Here is a 20,057-nt window from a genome sequence, read left to right on the forward strand (position 1 = left end):
GCATCTGTGGATTTTGGTGTTTGCTGGGGTGGGGGGTGTGTTCTGGAACCAATCCTACGTGAATACCTAGGGACTACTGTACTATGGACACTGTGTGTCACTTTTTAGAATTAAGAAATGTTCCCAAGTGAGGGAGAAAACAAAAGTGTCTTAGGGAAAAGGAGGGATCAAGATTATGAGGGGGCAGGGGAAAAAGAAGAAATGGGAGAAACTGACAAGGGGGAAAAAAAGTTTATCAAATTAGAAAAAGGAAAGAAGACCCACCTCTGAGAGCTCCAGTTTACCTTTCCACTTCATCAATAGCATTTTCTTGTGCCTTCTAGAAATGTAACTTGTCAAGTATTTAATACTTTAGATAGTGGAAATAATAATTATATACTTAAAATATTTTAATTAAGACTTGGTTGATTTTAATTAAAACGAAAGCAAACACGTAGGTCAAAAACTACCATAGTGTTTAAGAAGAAACTTTGAGAAGAACTTTTGTTGACACATGTATTTTTAGTGCAGGAATCCTGTCAATACGATACAGAAAATGAAACTAGGCCTACACTTGGTGGTGTAAAGAACTCTCCAGCAAGAAGACAAAATTCATCTGTAAATTTAGTTTTATACACACTCTGTCTCTTGTGAAAATATTCTTAGATGTTTGATAGTGAGGGTCAGAGGGCTTCTGCAACATGTCACTTCTATTTACCAAGACTGTAATGTGAACCTTGAGACTGTGTGTTTGTTATGGAAAATTGTATTTGCTAGAATATTTACTATAAATAATGGAACCTGTTCACTTAAAAGTTTTAAACTGATAGCTGTAAAAATTGAATTTGTCCCCCGATTATTTTAGGATTAACCCACAGATGGTGACCTCACTAACCTTGTTTTAATTCGTCTCACCGATATATAAACAATGTAAACTTCCTCGTTGGGAAAACTATTTACGATGTGCCTTGCCATCCAGAATACTTTTCAATCGAGTTTGTTGCAGAACTTTTTACAAACTATATAAAATTGCATTTTCATCCAAAAGCCCTTAATTCTGTGCTCTGCTCTCCAATGCAACCACGTAGGTTGAATGCCATCCATATTTCACCCAGCCAAAACTCTTGAAATTTTGCCAACAACATGACATTGTCATTATTGCCTACAGCCCTTTGGGGACCTCTAGGAATCCGTCCTGGTAAGTAATGCTGTCTGTCTCCTCAGGAAGTATATTTCCTTGGTGTAGAGTATGAGGCTAATGTAAATTGCTTGACTGAAATGACTCTATTGAGCTGTGTGATCTTAAGGAAGTAATTTCTTCAAGTCATTCTCCACATATGCAAATGAGAGCTAACAAAACCTTCCTCACTGAGGTGTTGTAATAATTGATTAGACTCTACCTGTGGAAGTGCCTACCAGTACCTTATTATTTGACAAAGAGTCTCTATGGCCATATTCCGAAATTTTTTAATTTTTTAAATCTCTGTATTCAGTGGCAACACTTCTACTGTGATGCATTCCACAGACTTAAGTAGAAAGTTTTCTACTCTAAGATGATTCCAAGAGTTGTGCCTTTGTTTCTTCTACTTCAGTCTTCTTGCCTTCCCCTGTATGCCTACTTCCAACCCCATTCTCTCTATAAGATCCATCAAAGCAATATTATTTACCGTCTGGAAGAGGCAGCTCTGTGAATCTGCCTGTCTTGATCTTCCCATACTAAGAGCAAGTCTTCTGAATACTCTGCACTCAGAGAAGTTGGTTACAGGTGACCTGAAGTGTTCTGGATAGGTTACCAGGTGAATGGGGGTCAGAGGACGAGGGTGATTGGTCAACCACTGGTTCTCATTACTCGGACTAAATATGATGCATGTTTCGATTTTTTTTTTTTAAAGGGTGAATGTGTCTTCCCCACCTTTGTTAAAGGATGCACTTCTAAACTCACTGGGGAAAAAATACAATAAGACAGCAGCTCAAGTTGTTTTGCGTTTCAACATCCAGCGAGGAGTGGTTGTCATTCCTAAAAGCTTTAACCCTGAAAGGATCAAAGAAAACTTTCAAGTAAGAGAACTGCTTCTGGAAATGTAAAAAGTAGGGTATTTATTTTTTTTAGAGAGAATTTTGTGTTCAGATTAATAAGAAAGTTGCAATGCCTTCATATGTTATTTTATACCTACTCCCTGACCCCCTCCGCCCATACCTGGATTTAATTTTAGCTGAATTTGAGACAATTCCTAGTAATTCAGGGATTTCTTTGCTGCTTGTAGGCTATCTAGCTCCCTTATTTCTTCTGTTTCCTTACCTATTGACTCTGGACACTACCTACTCCCTTCCCCACCAGCACAGCAGGAATAGAAGGTATAAAATTTGAAATTCATAACAGTCAACCTTCCACCTTCTTAATGGCTCTGGAAAAAGTTGGGGACAAATTTGGAAATTATTGAAGAGGATCATTTAGACTTCATAAATGCCAACCCCCTTTATTTCCTCTATAAGTAATCTGTAATCAGCATTATAAATTATAGGTGACAAAAGAGGCCACTAGACAATGGAGTGATTAGTTTACTGTGCTACTTCCAAAGAATAAACTGCTAGGTAAATGCAGCCATAGAAAAGTACCATGTAGTTAATCAGTTACCCATCAGTTAATAATTTAAATTTCAAAAGTAAGTTGTTTTTTGTCTTACTCATAATTAAAGATAAAAATGAGATAGTATTTATCCCCTCAGATAGGAAAATAATCAGAATGTTAACAGTGTGTGGGAAAACAGGCAGTTTCATATAATACTATTAGAAACATAAATTGATGTAAGATTTGGAGAAGGATGTCATTTTTCCAGATCCATCAAAATTCAAACATACATGTCCATTGACCCAACAATCTTTTTCCCATAGATGTATTTGCATATTCATGCACACATATACAGATGTTTATTACAGCATACTTTATCAGCTAAAAAAAACTGGAAACAATTTTCAATAGGATATTGTAAAACAAATTATGATATATTTGTACAATGAAACAGTATATAGGCATTCTTATTTATTTTTCTTTTGTAACAGAACTCTACTGAGGTGTAATTGAAATGCAATGAGCTGAACATAAAGTATAAAATTGGAAAAGTTTTGACATATGTACACACCCATGAAACCATCACCACAATCAAGATAATGAACATATCCAGCACCTCCAATAGTCTCTTCATGCCCTTTTATAATCTGTCCCTCCTGGTCCCCAATCCCAAGCAAGCACTGATTTGCTTTCTATCCCTATAGGCTAGTATGCATTTCCTAGAATTTCAGATAAATGAATTCACACAGTATGTGTGCTTCTATATCCATTTTTAAATAATAAAGTGAAAATATAAGTACTGACATGGGAAGACATCCATGATATTAGACAATTATCTTCAGAGCTTTTTTGCTACCACATGAAGGAATGGAATTCAAACTTACCAAAGAAAAAGAGACATAATTTATTGGCTCTCATAACTGGAAAGTCCATGGGTAGGTCAGACATGACTGGACACAGGTATTCTAATGATTTATAAAAGGATTGAGTTCTTCCCACCCCCTTTCTCCAGATGGTGACACACACAGATTAATATGGGTTAATCTGTTACCCACATTTAGTAAAGATGATCACAGATAAAGGCTTCTGTCTCTGTCAACCCCTGCTTGTCCTTTTATGGGTCATTGGCTACTCCCATAATAATCACTGTGTCTAATGAACAAGATACTTTGATTGGTCCCCTGGGCTACATCCCTATTCTTGTGCTGAAGGAGGTGAGGTCATGTGACAAATAGCCCTACTAGGTGCGGGAAGGTGTTAAAGAAAAAGGAAGCTTGTAAGGATTTCTTTTATAAGTGGTTCATTCATGACTGTTTTTATGTTATAATAAATTTCCTTCTACAATCTCATAACTCCAATTCTTGGATAATAAGTAATCAAAGGAAAGAATGCTCTGAAAAGACCACTTGGAAACAATCCTCGGGGGAATGACTAAGTAAATCGTATTACATCTATACTACGATACAGTGGTTAAATAAATAAAATCAGTCTATATATTTTGACAGAAAAGATCACCAAGACATATTATGTGAATGAGATAAAGTTGCAGAATAATAGAAATATGATACAATTAGCGCATTTTGCTCTTGCTGTGTTGAATGTTTGGAAGGAATCTGTGGGAAGGGGAGTAGGACTGGGGTGGTGGGTATCAAGAGGCACTTTTGGTTTTTTTACTCCATAGATGTCCATGTATTTCTGTAGTGTTTCATTTCTTTACAAAAAGCATATATTCATGTATTACTTTTACAATTAAAATTTATTCATGTAAATTACTAAATTAAAAGTTAAGGGATAGAAAGATAAAATAATAAGGGAAATTATAAACAAATCAACTGTTAAAAATATAAATAAGCTAAAATAAACTATTAAAATGTTCATAAAGGACAATTATAAAACCAAGGTACAAACTGTACAAGCTAAGAAAAAACAAAACAATTAAAAAGTAACTAGAATTAAAAGGTAGATAAAGAGACATTAAAAATGACAAGAGAAAGGATTAAGATGATGAACCAAAGCAAATTAAAGGTTAAAAAAAACACATAAGCAAATTTAGAGACTAGGGAATATTTTTGTTAAAAAGAAAAAAAGTGCATGAAGGCCATAGTCCAGAATCTAAAGCATCCTATACCAAAATAATAAGAATTCTTCACTTTTAGATTTTTAGGAGATGTTCTGAATGTGTATTGTTTCAGAACATTTGAAACTTCTTGCAAGATGTCCCCAGCAGGATTGTCTTAAAGACAAAGGGCAGAAAGAATTCCACCTCCACATGGGTGGGGTGGCCCCCCTGCACTAGCCCAACTCCTCTAAGACATTTGCAGAGATGTTCATAAATCTTTGAAGGGCTCCCACTGCTGGCCTCACTCCCTGATCCCAAGCTTGACCCATCTTCTACTATTATAAATGTCTGTTTTTTGTTTCTGTTATTTCAGATCTTTGACTTTTCTCTCACTGAAGAAGAAATGAAGGACATTGAAGGCCTGAATAAAAATGTCCGCTTCGTGGAAATGCTCATGTGAGTTCTGGGGGATCATTAATCAGGTTCTGCGCAGTGATGTTGGATTGTCAAGCGTCAACCAACAGGCTCTCATGAACCGGGACCATGTCCATGGAAGGCACAAGGGTAAAGGCTGGTGGGCAGCATATTCTGAATTAGGAACTTCCCACAAACCTACATTTTTGTTTAAAAGAATATTTCTGGGGCTTCCCTGATGGCGCAGTGGTTGAGAGTCCGCCTGCTGATGCAGGGGACATGGGTTCGTGTCCCGGTCCGGGATGATCCCACATGCCGCGGAACGGCTGGGCCCGTGAGCCATGGCTGCTGAGCCTGTGCGTCTGGAGCCTGTGCTCCGCAACGGGAGAGGCCACAACGGTGAGAGGCCCGCGTACCGCAAAAAAAAAAAAAAAAAAAGAATGTTTCTGACATTTATGACATTCCCATTGGTTAGGTTAAGGCATCAAAGGCTAAAAACATTGAGGAGAATTAAATTAGTTTTCATTATGTTGATACAACAGCAGCACAGATATGCAAGCAACATACTTATTTCTTCCTTAGAAATCAAAGTGGGCACAAATTAGAGCAAAGCTGTCAACAAGAACAATTCCTGGGAGAGAGGCATTAGAGTGTAGTAGAAAGAGCACCAGGTTGAGTTTTAGACAAATGTTTGCCTATAAGATTTGGAGCTTCTGGCTTCACCTATTGTCTGACTTCCCACAAGCAAAATTCCTTCGAAGTGTTGCCAAATTTAACTATCAACTGAAGTAACCCTTTATTCTCTGAATATTAGAGCCTTAAAAATAAAAAAAAGAATATAATTCATGTATATATACACACGTATATATTTGTATACATACATACCCACGTTTTTTCTTCTTAATCATTCTTCATTAGTATTTACAGTTCTTGAAATCACCTGGATAGTATTCTTCTTTTTACAATCTTCTCTTTAAGTGAGCATTTAGAAAATGCTCGTTAAAATGGTTCGTATAGTTTGGGCGCTTATCTTATTGGTCCCACTATTTTTCATGAGTCAGAAAGTGCGGACTATGCTAACACTGAATTTCTGAATCAATTTCTGAATTAATAAACAGCTTTCTAATGTGAATTTTCCAGGGGAAAAACTATTTGAAATCAAGAAGCACCTTCTAGCCTCAAGAACATAAAAGTAAACACAAACACAGAACTAACACTTACACGTTAATTAACAGCTCTTGAAGATAAACTATTTCTATTGAATAAATATCATTAAATTAAAAAGAAATAGTAAGAGATAGCCAATCCACCAGTGTGCTTTTTTTTTTTTTTTTTTTACAGTTGGTTGGTGACATTATTTGGTTTGACATTTTATTTATTTATTTATTTATTTACTTATTTATGGCTGTGTTGGGTTCTCGTTGCTGCACACGGGCTTCCTCTAGTTGCGGTGAGCAAAGGCTACTCTTCGTTGCGGTGCGTGGGCTTCTCATTGCAGTGGCTTCTCTTGTTGCGGAGCATGGGCTCTAGGCACACGGGCTTCAGTAGTTGTGGCACATGGGCTCAGAAATTGTGGCTCACAGGTTCTAGAGCACAGGCTCAGTAGTTGTGGCACATGGGCTTAGTTGCTCCATGGCATGTGAGATCTTCCCGGACCAGGGCTCCAACCCATGTCCCCTGCATTGGCAGGCGGATTCTTAACCACTGCGCCACCAGAGAAGCCCAACATTTGACATTTTTAATACCTAATTCTAGCAACACTGGGAAAATAACTCATTGCATCAGGAAATAACTAGAAAAATCAGCAAGGAGAAACAAAGATTAGGCCCCATTGATCAAAAAAATGTATCATTTAGGGATGCTGGGCCAAGGTTCTGCTGCTTTTCATCCGGCTGATCCTTGATATTTGAGAGCCTTCTTTGGTTTTGTTTTATATTTTAATTTAAAGCTCATAGTACTTGCAGAGAACTAAATCTTAGGTGTGCTTCAGTACAGGCACACACACACTCCAGTCCTTTTATAGACTGTTTCATCATATTTATTTGATAGAGTCATCATTATCATCACCGTCATCGTCATCATGGAAACTTACTTTGCTGGTCATCAACTTTCTAAATCTCAAACTTTCAGCTCTCAGGAGGCCTAGTGATAGGGGCAAGTAAAAACTCTGAGAAGAGACTGACACTGATTCATAATAGAGTTTTGAAGAGAAATGCTTATGTGGTTTATTGAAATGGGAGGCGGTTTATATCAAGAGAGCAGAAGGAGGAAGAAGTTGGGACAAAGTGTGTAAGTAGGCAGGTATTGCTCACCTCCTGTGCTTTTGTTCTAAGAAAATGTTAATGTGGAGACAACTAGCCTTCCCCCCCAATCCCCCCACCCCACACTTACACCCAGGGTGCTATCTGGGGCTTCAGTCAAAGGTGCTGGCTTGAGGGGAAACGGGAGGAGAATGGGCACGAAACAGAAATGGAATGAGTAAGAGACAGAGGGAATGGTCGGTGAAGTTAGCAAAGGATGCTGGTAACACATACAGCCATGCAGCATTTGAAGTGAACTTTTTCCCTTTGGGGGAATTGTTTTGGCAGGTGGTGTGACCATCCTGAATACCCATTTCATGATGAATACTGACTTCAGAGAGCTCCGCAACAGATATTTTCCCTCCTATATGTGCCAGGACTTTGGGCTGGGTGGTTCCTCCAGCTATGGAAGTCAAAGGAGTTTACTATCCTCAGATGAAATGGTGATGGAGACACACTTAACTTTTGTGTAGTGTAAGTGACTTTGACTTAGCTATGTGGGGGGAAAAATAGGTTTAAATCTGTTGAAATAACTTGGAAATTATCAGCTAATATTTTATTAAATCAATGTCTTCTGGGTTTCAGAAAGAAAAATATTAGGCTTTAGAAAAGACTTCAAAGGCAACATATGAAGATAAATAACACATGAATTTGGATACTGCTGCCATGGGTAGTCTGAGTTCTTTAGCAGTTAACAGGGCAACAGCAAGGATGGAGAGCTGGACCATGCCAGTGTGCTGGCAGTGGTCTTGATGGTTTGGACCATTGACTGTAATACAGACACAGCCAAGGTAAGATCCACACATGCATTATTAACAGGGAAGTGATTTGCTTCACCTTGAGTAGAGAGAGAGGGCTAAGTATAGAAAAGTCTTATTATAGAGCTAATTAAACACCACAGCGGTCAACAAAGCCATACTGATTTGGTTGTTGTTTGTTTCCATCCAATGTGTGTTCATGTAGCTTTTATCCAGCTTGAAAGATGGATAATTGCTTGTTCTCTCTTGCATGCTTTAAAGGGCCTGAGCTTCAGTAAGCTAGTGATCCATGCTAACACTGCCTGCCACTCTTGCCCCCATTCATTATATGACCACCATTATGCAAAGTGGCTTGAGACAACCTGCATACCCTGTATTGTAAAATAGTCCACAGACCATTATTTCAAAAGAAGGCGTATAAAAAGGAAGCTTTAGGAAACATATTGAAAGAAGAGGTTTTATAGAATCATTAGACTTAAGACTTTGGAAGTGATTGGGATAACTGAATTTTGAGAAAGTAGCAAGTTCAAAAGAACACTGATAATTTTACTATATGTAACTTTTTTAAGTGAATAAAAAGATTATTAGAATTCCAGAGTAGAGATGTACCTATTTTCAATCCAGCCAGAGCAATATATTTTATTCATTCATATTAAGTCACTCTCACAGGGCAAGAGAGCACTTCAAGACTTCAAAACATCAAAACAAACTTATGTTTGTCCAAGATCAATTGCTTATAATCTTCCATGATCTGAAAACACACATTTCTGAGAAATTACCATTTTAAAAAACTGATCTCTACTTATTGTTTCCAATAATTCTAATATGAATACTTACAATGCTATTCTCTGGAAAATATCTCATTCACAAGAAATAATAAAAATGATGATTTATTCTACCACATGAATCTCCATTTTGTTGCTTGGGGTGGGGGGAATCATCTGAATTCATTTAAATTAGAGACCTTTGGTTGAATTCCTACTGTACATTTAGCACTGGGAAGATAGGGAAGATAGGAAGAAAAGGGAGTACCATAATGAAAGAACAGAAACTCAAGTCCTGACCTCTACTGTCAAAACTCTTCAAAATATTTCAGGGGGCTGGTGTGGAAGAAGGACCACACCTATCAAACCATTTTTTAAAGACAGGCATTGGAAAAGAGTCCCACTATTTGTCAGGGGAAATGTATACATGTATTTCTAAAGATTGGAAGAGGGGAATTCTCTCTTAGTCTTAACAGAGATGGAGGAAAAAGAGTTGGAGACAGAAAACAGAAGGTCAGGGAAGAGTGGTGGTCTGCATGAGTTTCTGCATGTCACTTCTCCCTTCACTCTCATTCCTCTCAAGCTTCCCAACTATTTTGGGATAAATTGTATGCCCCCCAAATTCATATGTTGAAGTACTAGCCCGTAGTACCTCAGAACGTGACCTTATTTGGACATAGGGTCATTGCATATGCAATTAGGTAAGATGAAGTCATACTGGAGTATGGTAGACGCTAATCCAGTATGATTCATATCCTTATAAGAAGGGGAAACTTGGACACAGGCAACACACAGGGAGAGCACCATGTGCTGATAGAGGCAGAGATCAGGGTGATGCTTTTACAAAGATGTCCAGCAAACCACCAGAAGCTAGGTGAGAGGCATGGACCAGATTCTCCCTCATAGCCCTCAGAAGGAACCAACCCTGCCAACACCTTTATCTTGGACTTGTGGTCTCTAGAACTGTGAGACAATAAATTTCTGTTATGTAAGTGGCCAGTTTGTGGCACTTTGTTCAAGCAGCCCTAGCAAGCAAATATACCATCTCTCAGTCAAGATTTCCAGTCTCTCAAGCTGACACCAGCAGTAAAAATGGCCTTACTTAGTCAGTGCTTTACTGAGCTCAGGTATTGATGACCAATATTTTTGACCTTCTTGGGGACTTTTGCAACCCTAAAGATGTCTGTTAACCCAAATCAATCTCTTTCCTAATCAGAGGCCTCTAATGGAATATGGAGTAAGATACATCAATAGTTACATAACCTGCCTGGAAAAGGAGAGGAGGCCAACAGTGTACCCACTGATCCATAAAAACACATGGACCAGAACAGCAAGGACTTTCTGCCCCAGCCCGCAGAATGTTTTTTGTTTGCCCATCACTGACTGTTCTCCTTGGAAGACCTCCCTCAGGCACTGTTTTCCATAGATAATGACACAGAGGTTATTGGAAGAGGCCACAAGAGGCACATAGGCACCAATCCCAAGTCTGCAGGCTTCAACACTGTGACGTGCTGCACACTTCATGACCACAGTTATGGAAATTTAAAAGGTTGAGGTAAATTATATTTGCCAGGCTTGGTATTTCTCTGGAACTCCCTTAAAATTTCAAGCTTTCACTGGTGACTTCAATTTCTGACCATTCCAAACTAGTAACTATATCATGATATCTTGTGGAGCCCTGGTCCTTGAATGTGAGCCCTCCCGGAATCTGAACTGTACCCACCATGTTTCTACCTCCAGATACCAAATCCCCAAGTTCTCACTTCTCTTGATGGGGGCAAGGGGTGAGGAGGGATAGATAATCACTTTTAATCTCCTCTGGGCACTGGTATTTTAGCTAGATTGAGAGCTGAGATGCAGAATATGGTGGGAGGGAGTAGCAGTGGTCTTGACAAAAGTACATGGACTTTGCAGGTCCCCCCCTTAAATCTGGCCATTGGTAAATCTTCCTACAAAGACTATGTGGCATCCTTAGGAGCATGAGGGCCCCTTTAATCCTGTCTTGGGGGTTGTCAGGAAGAGATAAAATTGCCAAAGGACAATTTGGAGCTGGGTAGTCCTCGCTTTATGTCCTGCTGAAGTTGGTCACATGTGGGTCAGAGAGGAGCAGCTAGTGGAAATGACTGAACATATGTTTTTAAACTGTGTTGCTATTTGATATGTACTATTGAGCATTTTTTATTGACATTCGTATATAAGACTATTGTGTAGTTTTGTGTGTACTCTTTAATTAGTTTCTATTACCAAATTGTGCTCCTTTCATTGTTAAAAGGAGTGAGATTTTCTTTCACACTCTCCACTCTAGAACAAATTAAATTTAAATGACTTATTTCTTAAAGTATTGGTGGAATACACCTGAGAATTGCCTCTCTGTCAATAGAGAGCCTGTACATTTTCTATTTCATCTCAAATCAATTTTGCAAATTTATCTTCTTCTACAATGTATCAATGTCATGTATTTAACATATGGAGGTATATTTGTTCATTTAGTCAACAAGTTTTTTTGTGTGCCACTATGGTAGGCTCTATCCTCGGCAGTTGGGATATTTCAGTAAACAAAAGTCCCTGAGCTCTCATACATGCCTGTACTCTTCCAATTCCTTTAATTTTCCTAAACATGTGGTCACCTCCCTCTTCCAATTCTTCTTTTGTATGTCTATGGTTTTGTTTTGTAATTAATTAATGGTTTATCAAGTTATTTTTTATTTTTCCTGGATTTCATTTAGACCAAATTTCCCAAAGGAAAGAAAATTCATTGACTACTTCTGCTGTCTTTCTGTTTCTTAATTCATTCATATCTCATTTTCTTTTATTTATCTCTTGTCTGTTTTCTATAACTCATCCATAGACTTCTAACGTCTTAGGTTGAATATTTATTTCATTGATTGTTGGTTTTTCTTGTATAGTAATATAAACATTGAGTATAATGAACTGTCCATTGAGTACTGTTTTAGTTAAGATTTCTTAAGTCGATTTTGTAATTTTACAGATATTCTGAGTTTTGGGTTTGCTTTCTTCTTCAATAGTTGTTTACAAGAGTTCCTGTCTAATTTCTAGTTAGAGCTTTTTTTCTAGCTTTTATAATCTACTTTTAATCATGCTGAGCTCAGATATCATCAGTCAATGTTTTCAACATTTCATGGAATTGTGACAAGACACATTCTATTTTAAAGTATTGAGTTGGATATAACGGACATATAATCTGGTGTTATACATTTTTATCATCTAGTATTAGAAGAGCTATTTGAGTGAGTGGTTCTTTCTTTTAAACAGTGATTCTTAACTGGGTGTTAAGACATTTGGCAATGTCTGGAGACATTTTTGATTGTTACAACTGGTGGGGGTGGGGAGAGGTAATATTGGCATTTAGTAGGAAGAGGCCAGGGATGCTGCTAAACATCCTACAACGCACAGAACAGCTCCCACAACAAAGAATTATCTGGGCCAAAATGTAATTTTTGCTGAGATTGAAAAACCCTGCTATCAGAAGAGTCTTTCTTGATAGATGTTAAAATGTGCTGATTCCTAATGCCATAATTTCAATTTATTGCATAAAACTGAAAACTAATCCATTTAGCCTCATGTTTATAGTGCTTGAAGTAAACTGTTCATCTTTTATAATTCAGCTATGTTTTTTCTTGTGTATTTTATCTTTTCTCAGATTATTAAACTGCTAATGGATGCCATGCTTTTAGTATTTGAGTTTAAAACACATGGGCAAGCGAGCCCCAATGAAAATAAGTTAATGCAGGAAACCAGGCTTCCCTGGTGGCTCAGTGGTTAAGAATCTGCCTGCCAATGCAGGGGACACGGGTTCGAGCCCTGGTCCGGGAAGATCCCACATGCCGCGGAGCAACTGAGCCTGTGCACCACAACTACTGAGCCTACACTCTAGAGCCTGTGAGCCACAACTACTAAAGCCTGCATGCCTAGAGCCTGCACTGTGCAACAAGAGAAGCCACTGCAATGAGAAGTCCGTGCACCGCAGGAAAGAGTAGCCCCCGCTCGCTGCAAATGAAGAAAGCCCGTGCGCAGCAAAGAAGACCCAACGCAGCCAAAAATAAATAAATTTTTAAAAAAAATTTCTTCGGTATGAGTCAAGAGAAAAATTGCTCTAATAACAGACCGCCATTGAAAAACAGAAGCAATCTGAAAGATTAGATTAAGCTAGTAATCCACTTTCCTTCTTGTCCCAAATTTTTTTAAATTAATTAATTTATTTATTTATTTATGGCTGCCTTGGGTCTTTGTTGCTACACGCGGGCTTTCTCTAGTTGCAGCGAGCGGGGGCTACTCTTCATTGCGGTGCGCAGGCTTCTCATTGCGGTGGCTTCTCTTGTTGCACAGCACAGGCTCCAGGCACATGGGCTTCAGTAGTTGTGGCACATGGGCTCCATAGTTGTGGCTCACGGGCTCTAGAGCGCAGGCTCAGTAGTTGTGGTGCACAGGCTTAGCTGCTGTGCGGCACGTGGGATCTTCCCGGACCAGGGCTCAAACCCGTGTTCCCTGCACTGGCAGGCAGATTCTTAACCACTGTGCCACCAGGGAAGTCCCCCCAAATTTCTTGAAATAACTAAGCAGAGAGCCAATTAAATAGGCTAAGTCTATAGCACCTCTCTAAAATAAAGAACGGGTACCATCACTGAACCCCAAATCCTTAAGATAAGAAAGCCGAGGTAATTGGATTGACAAAGAAGTAAGAGTAGACAACAGTAGCCTAACGTACTTTCAGGAAACAACTGCTGCAAAGGTAATAGCAATTTTAGACATGCTTCAAGTTTAGAATAAAACAATAATAGTAGAAGTTCCCATGACTTCACAGGACTATCCCCTCCATACAAATAGTTCTGAGGGGCTCCCAAAAGCCATGTTTGTTTGTTTAATTAATTAATTTATTTATTTATTTTTGGCTGTGTTGGGTCCTCGTTGCTGTGCCCAGGCTTTCTCTAGTTGCCACGAGCAGGGGCTACTCTTCGTTGCAGCGCGCAGGCTTCTCATTGTCGTGGCTTCTCTAGTTGTGGAGCACGGGCTCTAGGTGCGCAGGCTTCAGTAGTTGTGGGACGTGGGCTCAGTAGTTGTGGCTTGTGGGCTATAGAGCTCAGGCTCAGTAGTTGTGGTGCACCGGCTTAGTTGCTCCGTGGCATTTGGGATCTTCCCAGGCCAGGGTTTGAACCCGTGTCCCCTGCATTGGCAGGCGGATTCTTAACCACTGCACCACCAGCGAAGCCCGCCATGTTTGTTCTTCAGGCTGAAACCTATTTCTTTCTAATCAAAGTGAATACTGTTCCAGAAGAGAGCAGGTAACGCAATATTGAGACTGGAGAAACAGATCACAACCTGGGAAACTTCAAAAAAACACACAAAAGGTAGCATTAAAAAAAGAAAAGAGCAAAGCTGATTTTGGCATTTACTTCCAGGATAAAGCTATGGAGTGGGGGAGGCGGAGAAGAAGTGACAATAGCGGGAGGATTAAAGGCTACCCTTGGTCATATGAGAACCAGTGTATTATAATTGAAGCAGAACAGATTTTACCACCTCAAAATACTCCACATTGGCATAAGAATTATTTTGTGCTGAAGACAATTGAGAAGAAACAGATATAAGAAATCTCTGTCCTCCCCCGATTTGCCTAAAAGGAGGAAATAAACTTACAAAGTGTCCCTCCTCCCTCTCTACCAGGAAGGACAAAGTTCAACTGCTAGAGACAACTTTAGATCCTTATCAGTCTGGAGATGGCACCAGAGGAATTTACATAACAAACTTTGCTAACTAGACCTTATCTTCTGTTAGTCTCCCATATATTTGTCCTCCCACAATTTGCTGCCCCTAGACTCAAAGTCCTTTTCTTTTGTCTTGTCACTTCTCAAAAAATGTATTGCTCCTTTGTTAAGAAGTTATGTAAGACCTAGTTCTAACCAAGCCTTTGAGTTACTCATCTCTGGGAACTCCCATGTGTAACATGAATAGACATGTTTGTAAACTTCTGTTTGTTTTTCTCTTGTTAATCTGTCTTTTGTCAGTCCAATCTACAGGGCTCCAACTGGAGAACCTAAGATGGGTAGAGGAAGAGATTCGTCCTCACCTATAAGACTATGTCAGGTAGAAGCTTGTAGTTTCCTTTTAATAAGGGAGGCAAAGAAGCCAATGACATGAGCAATCATCATGGAAACCATAAGACCAGCTGTCTCCTCTTGCCAGCTCCACCTGCCTTCTGGGCAAGAAGCCTCTGAAAGAAAAGTAAAACTCTAAGGTGAACTATGGAAAACTGAGGAACAAGAGCAGAACACAGTTTACACCAGCCAACTCCAAAGAAGACAGCAACAGGGTTTTGCCTAAAACGGCCTTGAGCAATTGGTAGTCTAGGAGGCAGAACCATATAGCTACGAGGCTCCAAATGTACTGCTGATGTTCAAAATTCCAGGAGCATTCTTCAAAGGTGTGTGGCATGAAAAGGACGGCCCATATACACAGGTGTCATCAGTCACAGCTGCACCTGACTATTAGCACCATCAATTTCCACCTCCATTCCCAGGCTTTTTAAACTGGAAACTGCATTTTGACCAGGTGGTAGACCCTGCCAGGAATGCCTCACATGTATTTCCTTTGGGATAAGTCCCTAAACACAGGTTTTTAACTGAGTAATGTTAAAGAACATCTCTGTGCTAATACCTAAGGATCTTGCACGTATCCACATAGGCAATTAGGCAAAGCTTGATCTGCAGCTGATCTGAGTCTTGGCCGAACATCCTGGGTCCTCTGAAAACAAAAGTGTGCTGGAGGCATGTGAGAAGCTGCTACCAGGCCGTTTCTCACCAGCTCCCTATCTGCCAAGGAGGAGGCCACAGTGAGGCAGTTTCTCATCTTCTGCCAGGTTTTGATGAGGCCTGAGGCCTCTGACTCACCCCTTGGGGTCCAGCTGCAGACTATAAAGTACCTTAGCAGCAACACAGTAGTGGCCCTTCAGCAACAGGATGGACCATCATTCATGCTGCAATCATCTGGACCCTTTTGTTTTGGTGTTGCCCTACTCCAGAGACTAAAGGGAGGAGATTACCATTATCATAGGGACATAGAAACTGGAAAAAAAAAAAAAAAAAGCGAGATTATGCTACTATAGAAAAAAATTATAAAACTACTTAGATTCCAATAATGATTCTCCCTCAAGGGTCCTGCTGATACGTAATTGTCTTTGTTTCTTTAACTGATCAGTATTCCTAATAGTGACGCCATTTCCACGTTAGAGTCTCCTGCTTTGTCACCATTGCAAGTCTAGCTTGCACAAGAGTTGGTAAAATTTCCGATATTATAATTTTTGACCAAAAATATATCTTATCTACCTCCAGGAAGAATTAATAAACCAGATTATGAGTTATTAAAATTTAATGGAGCAAGTTTTTATTCCAATTATCCAGTGAAACAACATTAATATATCAAATATTAATATAAATCTGAAGAAAAATGCAAAGATTTCTAGGGTTTTTTTTTGCTTTTTTATGATTTATATGTACTGTCTCTAAGGGGGAAAAATGTCTTGCTAAGGTAGTAACAGAAAAAAATGTTTTAAGAGAAGCTTATGATAACTGGTTACTTGGTTACTTGGAAATATGTCAAGAGCAAAAATCGTTTTTAAAAAACTTAAAAATTTTAATACCTGGTACATAGTTATATAGGGAAAAGTTTTATATAATAAGATGATACCTTGGATAAATTAGACTGGTTTAATCTTTTGGTTTAGAAATAGCTATCTTTTCTCTGATTTTACCAGTATAAAACTATTTAGCATATTTTCTTGGGTTTATTTTCTAATAAAAAAAGCTAATTAATTTGAGTTTTCTAGATTTCCTCTACTGATTTTAATGGTCAAATAAGCCAATTCATAATAGATTATAAAATTAAAATTATGTGTCAAAATAAATTGAATTATAATAGGTAATTCTTTATAAGAGGGATTCTTACAATGCTATAAATCATACAGACTAATGTGTCAGTATGAAACCCCTGAAACCCCTACCTAGTGAATCATTTGAACATTTACAAATGAATCTCATTTTTTTGTTTCAAGCTTTGATATGTATTTTTTAATGATTATTTATAAATAAATATTTTGGTTGAATTTAAGCAGTCTTTTGCCAAAAGACTAACATGCTGATATAAAAACAAAGATTTCATTTTCCTACCTGAAAATATCAATAACAGTGAAAGCTCACTTTACAGGTAAAATATTTTTTAAATGTATGCAAAGTATTCACATTTAACTGAAAAGTCCACATCATTTTCAAAGCTCTAAGAAGAAAAAGGCAAGCTAATGACATTTTAAAGTCAATACTGCCCAGCTTCCAAAGAAGCTTACTCTCCCTCGAATGATAATGGGATCTTATCTCAAAATCTCTATGGGGACTTCCCTGGTGGTGCACTGGTTAAGAATCTGCCTGCCAATACAGGAGACACAGGTTCGATCCCTGGTCTAGGAAGATCCCACATGCCACAGAGCAACTAAGCCCGTGCGCCACAACTCCTGAGCCTGCGCTCTAGAGCCTGCGAGCCACAACTACTGAGCCCACGTGCCACAGCTACTGAAGCCTGCGCAGCTAGAGCCTATGCTCTGCAACAAGAGAAGCCACCGCGATGAGAAGCCCGTGCACCACAACAAAGAGTAGCACCTGCTTGTCACAACTAGAGAAAGCCTTCATGCAGCAACGAAGACCCAACACAGCCAAATAAATAAATAAAAATTAAAAAAAAAAAAGAAATCAGTGATACCCAGTGTCTTAGATCCTTTTTGATAAGTTTTGATATCAGGCTTTGTTTTAAATACTTTGGAAGGTTGGACAACAAATTTAACAGTTGGAAATTGATAGTGTTGCCCACAGAAAAGATTAACATGAAAGGAGTAAGGAAATGGAGGTGAGATGATTATTAAACCTAAGCTCAAGTGTAAATCCTATATCCTGATTACGAGTCTTGATTTGATTCTTAACCATTGCGCCACAAGGGAAGTCCTGATTTCACTGATTTCTATGAGGATTCTACTCTGGCGAGAAGTCTCAAAAACTACAATATGTGATCCATAATTTAGTTTTGATAATAAACCAAATAACAGTTAAAATATTCCATCAAGACAGGCACACCAAAAACAGCTTATTTAAATTTAGTGAAGCTGCTTTTCTTGCTAGGCTTTACGTTCCCAATTTTCTGTTAATATCTGTGGTTGTCCTCATCCCTTTGTGCCCTCCTCCACCAGGTGTGAAAATAGCCAGGTGTGAAAATGTTGCTGTGCAGCCATCCCATTATCCCAAGCTGACACTCAACTGATAAGACTGTATCAAGAAGAGCCTAACCCATTATGGACAAACCTGTTTCACTTGGAGCTCATTTGACCAAAAGGGGGAAGCTAAGAAATCCCTGTGAGGAAAGTGGTGCAGCTGAAGGGTGGTGCTAACCAAAGGACCCAGGCAGACATTACACAGAGACAGCTATTGTGTGTACTCCATGACTAAACTCCCAAATTCTTCTGGAGAATCCATAAACCAATGAAGTTCTTAGATACCCATAGTTGGCCTTCTTAAGGACAGAATATCCAGACCGACCCCATACTAGCTGCCAACTAGCTACCCAGTGGGGAAATGAAAGTATATTATAATAAGGCTTTTATATTGAATAGGAAGTTATTTGACAATAGCCTGTTTTATGTTAAACATGCATGAGGAAAACTCTAGAGCAACCGTTAAAAAAAAAAGTGTAGAGCTAATAAGTCAATAGTAGAGATAAATGTAATAAAAAATATTCAGTAAATTCAAAAGGCAGAAAAAGAAAAAGGGATCAAAGAACATTTGGAGCAAATAGAAAGCATATAGCAAGATGGTAGATGCAAACCCAATCAAATTCATAATTATATCTAATGTAATTTGAGAATTCAAAATAAAAGGCAGATATTGTCAGACTAGATAAAAATGTAAGACCCAACTATATATGCTGTCTATAGGACACTCATTTTAAATATATCTTTGTAAACAAATTAATGAGATCATTTTATACTTGTTAGGAAAATTGGGGGATATTGGCCTTAATGAACTGCTGATGGAAGTGTATTCTACCAGTACAGCCATTTTGGAGAGCAATCTGGCACTTGGCCAAATTAAGTCTGTAATACCCTGTAGTTCAGCTATTCCACATCTGAGTATTTATCCCAAAGAAATCCCCATCCATGTCCATAAGGTTTCATGCACAAGGATATTCATGGAAGCATTGTTTGTTGTAGTTGGATGTCAGAAGCAATCTGGATGCCCATGGCAGGGGAGAGAATGAGAAAACTACGGTAAATGCACAGAGTACTAATGCAGCCAGAAGAAGCAACAGGCTAACTATAAACATAGCAATATGGATCTTTAAAACATAGTGCTGACAGAGAAAAATATAAAAGAATAAGAAACAAGATGAGATCTGTAATGATACAATTTACATAATTAGAGGCATGTATTCTAAGCAATGTTATCCGTGTTAGAGCAATACAAACACAGAATATGCATTTAAAATATTAGAATGGGGCTTCCCTGGTGGCGCAGTGGTTGAGGGTCCGCCTGCCAATGCAGGGGACACGGGTTCGTGCCCCGGTCCGGGAAGATCCCACATGCCGCGGAGCGGCTGGGCCCGTGAGCCATGGCCGCTGGGCCTGCGCATCCGGAGCCTGTGCTCCGCAACGGGAGAGGCCACAACAGTGAGAGGCCTGCGTACCACACACACACAAAAAAAAGTAGTTTGAACAGTTTTTGCCTTTTCTCACCTAACTTATGACACAGAGCAAATATCTTTTCTGTATTTTGGAGAATTGTAATATTTCTTTTCTAACTTTGGATCAGATACCAGCACTTTATCCATTCTGTTTTCAATGTCATATATCATATATTATGTGATTCCATTTATATAAAATGTACAGAATAGGCAAATCCATAAAGACAGAAAGCAGATTAGTGGTTACCTAGGTTTGGGAGATTTGGGGAAATGAGGAATGGCTGTTAATGGAGTTTCTCTGGGGGATGATCAAAACTACTGGCACTTCTACCTGGACCAGAAGGGAAGCCAAATTCCCTGAAATTCCCTCAACTGATTTGTCTACTGAGATTGGGTCAATCCTCTCCAAAAGGGTATTTAACTAGGACCCTGACATTATCAAGTGTAGTGTTTTTCAGACTTGTTTTTAGCAGCAGAACCCATTTG

The 20,057-nt window shown here is 38.8% G+C and overlaps 1 protein-coding gene across 3 annotated transcripts in view; it reads left to right on the forward strand.

Annotated features, from left to right (window-relative positions):
* AKR1D1 (aldo-keto reductase family 1 member D1) overlaps nucleotides 1-16,580 on the forward strand; it is a 40,999-nt gene extending 24,419 nt beyond the window's left edge. For 2 of the 3 annotated variants that reach the window (XM_082632899.1, XM_082632900.1), the window contains 4 exons: nucleotides 1,068-1,177; nucleotides 1,872-2,037; nucleotides 4,981-5,063; nucleotides 7,610-7,795. In XM_082632899.1, the coding sequence (XP_082489025.1) occupies nucleotides 1,068-1,177; nucleotides 1,872-2,037; nucleotides 4,981-5,063; nucleotides 7,610-7,652 (402 nt within the window). In that variant the 3' untranslated portion in view covers nucleotides 7,653-7,795. Of the gene's footprint in view, nucleotides 1-1,067; nucleotides 1,178-1,871; nucleotides 2,038-4,980; nucleotides 5,064-7,609; nucleotides 7,796-14,260 lie in introns of those variants that run through there. The other variant, XM_082632901.1, reaches the window with a different exon arrangement.
* Nucleotides 16,581-20,057: the final 3,477 nt, after the last annotated feature.

The sequence above is a fragment of the Mesoplodon mirus genome (genome assembly GCF_964341445.2).
Source record: "Mesoplodon mirus genome assembly, chromosome: 9".
Classification (NCBI taxonomy): domain Eukaryota; kingdom Metazoa; phylum Chordata; class Mammalia; order Artiodactyla; family Ziphiidae; genus Mesoplodon; species Mesoplodon mirus.